This window comes from Daktulosphaira vitifoliae, unplaced genomic scaffold, assembly GCF_025091365.1.
Source record: "Daktulosphaira vitifoliae isolate Bord-2020 unplaced genomic scaffold, ASM2509136v1 Scaffold_1, whole genome shotgun sequence".
Taxonomy (NCBI): domain Eukaryota; kingdom Metazoa; phylum Arthropoda; class Insecta; order Hemiptera; family Phylloxeridae; genus Daktulosphaira; species Daktulosphaira vitifoliae.
The window spans coordinates 27,017,993-27,025,721 of NW_026099572.1; the positions used below are offsets into that span (position 1 = coordinate 27,017,993).

General features: G+C 26.3%; 1 protein-coding gene across 1 annotated transcript; it reads left to right on the top strand.

Moving 5' to 3' along the window:
- The first annotated feature begins 6,038 nt into the window (after positions 1-6,038).
- On the top strand, positions 6,039-7,391 carry LOC126909984 (uncharacterized). Its single transcript, XM_050692418.1, has one exon. It carries the CDS (start codon positions 6,741-6,743, stop codon positions 7,389-7,391), a length of 651 nt encoding a protein of 216 aa, XP_050548375.1. The 5' UTR covers positions 6,039-6,740.
- Positions 7,392-7,729: the final 338 nt, after the last annotated feature.

Sequence of the window (7,729 nt, forward strand, 5' to 3'; positions counted from 1 at the left end):
TGTGTATTAAATCTTTATCTAAAGTATTACTCTGATGTTAACAGTGGCACTACTAAAATTTTTTTCTAGGGGAGCATTATCATTATTTCAAGAATGTTTGATATTTTTTAGCTTCGATGCGAAGCTGAGAAGGTATTGGTTTTACTATGATGTGTTTTTTTTTTTTTGTCTGTACCACTTTTTCTCAGCTCTCACCGAACGGATTTCTTTCAACGATACGTCAAAAGATCACAAATCGTATCTAGTCGAATACATTACCCTTCAAAATTGAAAAAATTTCCCTCGTTCCCCGTAAATGGGGGAAACCTCCAAAAAAATTACAAATTTAAAAATCGCTAATTTTCGAAATTTTTTCAATTTTTTTTACTAAAAACTGCCGTAACTTTTTCAAAAATGAACATATCAATATAATTTTTTTTTATATAGATGCTTGATGTCTTTACCTATCATTTGGTATATTTTTTTTATAAATTTAACCCTTAACCTGCCCACAAGGGGGGGATTTAAAATGACAACATTTTCACAAAAAATTAACTTTTTCAACTTAACTTTTGAAAATGTTCCGGAAGGTCTGACACTTTTATATATATCTTAAATTAAAGCTAATGTAATATACTTTAATTTGAAAAAAAAAAATTTGACCTCTGGACTTGTCTTCGTGGTGAAAGTTGACATCAAAGTTAATAAAAAATTACGATTTTTGTAAAATAATTTTTTTTTATATTTTTAACTTAATAATGCTCTAACTTTTTCAAAAATGAACATATCAATATAATTTTTTTTTATATAGATGCTTGATGTCTTGATGTCTCAGTTGGTATATTTTTTTTGTAAATTCGACCTTTTTTCTGCCCACAGGGGGGATTTAAAATGACTTAAAATTAACTTTTTCACAAAAAATTAACTTTTTCAACTTAACTTTTGAAAATGTTCCGGAAGGTCTGACACTTTTATATATATCTTAAATTAAAGCTAATGTAATATACTTTAATTTGAAAAAAAAAAATTTGACCTCTGGACTTGTCTTCACGGCGAAAATGGCTACCGAATGCTATTTTCGTGTGAAAATTCTCGATTTTATTATTTATATTATATTTAACTTTATAATGCTATAACTTATTGAAAAGTTTATGGATCCACACAATTTTTTTATGAGAAATAATATTTTTTAATAAACCCTTTTTCATTCGACATACTTTATCTTAATCGAGATATTAATAAGGAACCAGCAGATCAAGTAGCTTTTGGAATAAAACACCAATTTTTTTAAAATTAAACACTATCTAAAGATTTGCATCGAAGCGTTTATTTTTGATAGTGATTTTAATCACTGTCAGATATCATTATACTTGATCCAACTATGCCACGTCACCACTGTGCCGCGACCCCCCTGTGCTGGGTTTTTTTTTTTGTTGATCAATAAAAATTCCTCTACATCGTTATTTTTTAAAATAATTGAGAAAAAAAGTTATCAAACAATTTTTTTATTGTAAAATAAAAATTATGTACGATTAAAAATTGTAACATAGCTAATCATTCTAGGGAAAAGGTTACAAATCCCTAACCCATTTAGTTGCATCACTAGAGTTAATATATCAATACAAATCAAAATTATATTATGGAAATTTATTTTTAAAAAAGTGGTAGCACAGTGGGGTCGAGGCACAGTGTAGACAAGGCATAGAAGGGACAAGTATAGATAATATTTGACAGTGATTAAAATCACTATCATTAAAAACGCTTCGATGCAAATCTGTAGATAGTGTTTCATTTAGAGAAATTGATGGATTATTCCAAAAGCATCATCAACTCTTATTTCTTTGATTATATCCTAATTAGTAGTTCTTTGATTTTAAAATATAATATATGAATAAATACTAATTATAATTATTAAATTTAGTATGAAATTGATATTCAATAATTTAATATTGTAATTTAAACGGAGAAATTATAAAAATAATAAAGAAGTTGTATTTTGCTTTATTTTTACGTGTATAAAAATTTAAAGGGCTTGATACAATAAATTTCAATAAAAACTGTTTGTTACTATAAATAAATGCACTGAACTACAAGGAACTTTCATCAGTAACAAAAATATACCATTCTAAATCAACTTTTCGCGATGTTTTCAAATCTGCAATTAGACTTTTTCTATCACTTCTAAGTTTTAATATTATTAAAAATTAGTATTTACATATAAAAAATTCGCATCGAAGCTAAAAAATTGGCTATTTAAGCTAACTCAAATTTAAAAATTACTTTTTCGACTTTAAAAAAGTAAAAAAAATTTAATAAGTTTAATTTCTTATGTCTTATGAACTTTATTCTATGTCAATTAAATTATATAATATTCATGAAAGTCAATATATTCTCCTAATAAGATATTTTAAAATAAAATAAAATAAAACCTACAATTTTAATAGAAAAAAATCAGCACAGTGGGGTCGTGGCATAGGTGGGTCTAGTATAGATGATATCTGACAGTGATTAAAATCACTATCATAAAAAACGCTTCGATGCAAATCTGTAGATAGTGTTTAATTTTAAAAAATTGATGGATAATTGCAAAAGCAACATCAACTTCTATTAAAATAAAATACAAAACCCATAATTATCATACAAAAATAGTATATTTTTCAATATGGTAGCCATTTGCGTATAGAAGATAGATCGTCGGGACAATATAAGTTTTTTTAACTTTATAGTACATGACATAAGCTTTAATTGGTATATGTTTAAAAGACGCAGTATTTCCGGAACATTTTCAAAAATTAAGTTGAAAAAGTTAGTTTTTGTAAAAAAGTTGCTATTTTAAATCCGCCCCCTATATAAGGGGAAATTGTCCAATTTTAATAAAAAGTATGTCAAATGAAAGATGTACTTATAATGTATTTAGAAAAAAAAAATTTGTGCTGATATATACATTTTTCAAAAAGTTATAGCATTTTTAAGTTGAAAATTTAAAATCGAAAATCGAAAATTTTAACACAAAAATAGTGTTTTTTTAACTACGGCAGCCGTTTAAATGTAGAAAAAAAAGTGTCGGGACAAATTTTTTTTTTTCATTTTGTAGTACATAAAATAAGCTTTAATTTGATATATGTTTAAAGGACGCAGTATTTCCGGAACATTTTCAAAAATTAAGTTGAAAAAGTTAGTTTTTGTAAAAAAGTTGCTATTTTAAATCCTCCCAGTGAGCAGAATAAGTGTTAGATTTTCAAAAAAAATGATATCAAATGAAAGGGAAATATCTAAGGTTTCAATACAAAAAAATATTATTTTTATTTGTTCATTTTTGAAAAAGTTATGGCAGTTTTAAGTACAAAAAACATCCCGATAAAATGTAATTTTTATCGCAAACATTACATTTTTTTNATAAAAGATGATTTTTATTGCAAACATTACATTTTTTTTTAATTTTCGACAGCCATTTGTACATAGAAGATAAGATGTCGGGACAAATTTTTTCTTTTCATTTGATAGTATATAACATAACCTTTGATTTGATATATGTTTAAAGGACGCAGTATTTCCGGAACATTTTCAAAAGTTCAGTTGAAAAAGATCTATGTTTTTTACAATATTTTAAGTTTTGAACGCCCCCTATATAAGGGGAAATTGTCCAATTTTAATAAAAAGTATGTCAAATGAAAGATGTACTTATAATGTATTTAGAAAAAAAAAATTTGTGCTGATATATACATTTTTCAAAAAGTTATAGCATTTTTAAGTTGAAAATTTAAAATCGAAAATTTTAACACAAAAATAGCGATTTTTTAACTACGGCAGCCGTTTACATGCAGAAGATAGTGTCGGGATAAATTTTTTTTTTTCATTTTATAGCACATAAAATAAGCTTTAATTTGATATATGTTTAAAGGATGCAGTAAGTGTTAGATTTTCAAAAAAATGATGTTAAACGAAAGGGAAATATCTAAGGTTTTAGTAGAAAAAAAATTTATGTTGATTTGTTTATTTTTCAAAAAGTTATGGAAGTTTTAAGAAAAAAAAGTGAAAAAATTAACAAAATTTACCGATTTTTAAATTTGTAATTTTTTTGGAGGTTTCCCTCATTTACGGGGAACGAGGGAAATTTTTTCAATTTTTGAGGGTAATGTCTTCGACTAGATACANTACGGGGAACGAGGGAAATTTTTTCAATTTTTGAGGGTAATGTTTTCGACTAGATACGATTTTTGATCTTTTGATGTACTTTTGCAAGAAATTAGTCCAGTGAGAGCTGAGAAAAAGTAGAGACAGACAAAAAAATAAATAAACACATCATGGTAAAATTAATACCTTCTCAGCTTCGCATTGAAGCTAAAATTGAATGGTTTAATTAATAAATCATAATATTAGTATTAACATAGTGAATTTTTTTCGTGTATTCTAAAATTATTAATTTCTATAGCAAAATATAATATGCTCTTATTAATAAAGATATCATCTATACTTCAATCTATGTCTCATCTATGCTACCTATATACTGTGCTACCGTTTTTTATTTTCGCTTTACACGATTACTCGGCGTTCCTAATGAATCGATATATCAAAAGATGACAAAACGTATCGAACCATAATTTTGAAAAAAATCATCTCAATCGCTGTAATAAAGAGAAATGTCCTAAAAAATTAGTTAATGTTGATTTATTTAATTTTCGCTATATATTGAAAACTAGACGAATTAATGCGAAATTTGTATAAATAATCTTTTTGATATTAACTTTTACAATGATATAATTTTTTAAAAATCCAATCATTAATGTTGGTTATTTATTTATTATGTATGGTAATGAAATATGAAAATTTATTAAAAATGTAATTAGTTTTATTCAATGAAAGAGAATTTATAAGAAGACATTTAAATTTTTTACATAATTAATCTTAACTATAAGTATTTGGACAATCCGTATTCGTTTGCAAACTTATCCAACAAACTTAGAAAAACTTCTAATAATTGTTGCGGTGTTCTATTGTGATTCAAATTAAATATATAAGCTACATTTTCAAGAGCAACACTCTGATATATATCATTTAAGTCTTTTTCACTGTATTCTTTTATTAAAAAATTGTCTATTTTTTTATCTAGCTCATTATTTAATAAGCATTTACGCTGAACGCATCGAAGTTTACTATCTTCTTTAAATTTTGGATATCTGTTCAACACAAAATTTTGATACGTAGTTTTTATTCGATTCAAAATATATATACAATTTTTTTTAGTGAAGGACGTTGGAAATACAGGTACTTCGAAGAATTTTTCAACTTTTTCGTTTTCATTTGAATTATAAATAGATATACTTCTAAGGATTGAATTTAAGATCTCAATTATTAATTCAAAAATCCTTTGTCTAAACTTTAATCTATTGGGATTATAAATTTCTGGCAAATTCACACCAGAATTTTCTGCATTTATTAGTTCGTAACCATAAGTAGTTATTAATGCAGCGTATCTTAAAGATCTATCTTCTAAAATCGATAAATAAATGTTGTATACATTATTGTAATTTGATATTTTGAACGATTTCACTGCCGCATTGTAAACGCTAATAAATGTTTTTACATTCTTCTCAACGTCACATATTAATTCTTTTTTTATATGATTCCAGCGTGGCAATTTGATTAAATTTTGCATTACTAATACATTATTGAACTCTTTTGCGAAAATATTCGTGAACACAAATATGTTTATAATAAATAACAAAGTGAACATTATAAAATTGTTAAATATGTTAAACAGCAAAATTAATATGATTTAAAAAATAGTACGTACTCTAAACTCATCGATAAATAAAATGAAATTATATAAAACCCATTATATAAGGCTGACTATTTACTTAATATTACATCATACATATGTATGATGTAAGTTTATAATATACAATGTATGGACTTTTAATTTAAGTTTATAATAATAATTTATTGTATTAATTTTGAACGTGCACTTATAAAATAGATGAAGTCCTTTATATAATGACGTTAATGGTAAAATTTGTAGTATTCAATAGCATTTTGGGCCTAATAAAAAGGGCTTAGATAAAATATTAATAAATCGATTTCTTAATGTCAATAGTTCATAACCAGGGCTCGTAAGTTCATGCATTTGCATGTTTTTCTTGCAACACAGGAAAACATGCTAACTGAGATAGAAATACGTTTCACAAGAATAGTAATAAAAATAAAGAATTTAATAGTGCATGTTTTTGCATGATTTGAGTGTAATGGCATGTTTGGCATATAGTAGAATTTTTCGAGTTCTTAGCGCATATTATTTCATAAAAAATAAATATATTATTAGTAATAATATATTTGAATCCTTTTTTATTTCTTATTTTACTATCCCATTTACAAAATTTAGTATTTGTTTCAATTTATTTACATTCTCGTACGTCTATATAGGTTTTATAGGTGTTAGTGGTTTTACGCAGTACCACGGAAACAATGTTATCGTTACCGCCATCTTCCGCCATACAACGCGCTTATGAAAATCTATCAATTTATATTTGTCCATTATCGCAACGAAACCTGTAGAGGCATTTACACGCGTGCAATGCTTGTCACCGGCGTCTATAATTTAATTATAGAATTTGTTAAATACCCACACCATTACATAACTATTTGATAACAGCTGGTATAATAATACTATAGTATAGTCTTAAATGTACCTAGTTTTCTTGCGCTTGCCGTTGAGTCGTTTACGTTCGTCCGTCCGTCCGTTACTATTTTATTAATATTTTAAAATGCCTAAAGAAAAACAAACTGTTGCAAGTCGTTTGAAACGTTTTGTATCGGAATTTGGTGCAGATATTTTTTCAACCGATAACAAAGTGTTGATCTGTAAAATATGTGAAGTTAAAGTATCTAGTGGAAAACGTTTTAGTATTTCACAACACATCGCTTCAGATAAGCATGTACGCGGTGTTCAACGTTACCAAAGAAAAGAAAGAAATACAAAAATACAGTTTTTCAAACCTTCCATATCAAAAAAGAGTGAATATAACATCGATTTATGCAAAGCGATGTTAGGTGCCAACATTCCTTTGAACAAACTTTCCAATCCAGAATTTAGATGTTTTCTTGAAAAATATACTGGAAAAGATACCCCTGCAGAATCCACCCTACGATTAGGTTATGTTGACCAATGTTACAGTGATACAGTGAACGAAATTAAAAAAAAAGTAAACGGTAAAAAAATATGGATATCGTTAGACGAGACCACAGACATTGAAGGGAGGTATATAGTCAGCACAATAATTGGAACACTCTTATATGATTCTCCTAGTGAAATATTTCTATTAAATATTGATGAACTTGAAAAAGCAAATCATAGTACAATTTGTAAAGCATTTGACAAATCTTTGTTGTTACTATGGCCAGACGGAANTTCATAACTACTAAATATCATTACCAAAATAATAGTGTTTTATAAAAAAAATAAGACTTAATCGTACACTCTTAAAAAAACTATTTGAATTTTCTCATACATGTATTTTTGAAGTTTTTAACATTTACAGTAGCAAGCGAAATTTTTGATAAATAATATTAAAAATGTTTTGGTGCGGACAAAGTGTTTTCCCATACAATCCCGCAAATTAAATAAATGACTAAAAAAAGTTCTTTTTTTATTAAACAAAAATATTAGGAGCTCTGCAAAATAGTTTTATGTAAGTTAAACTTAATTTGTCATAAGTTGTAATTTTACAATTATCCCCTTTAATTCGAATACCAT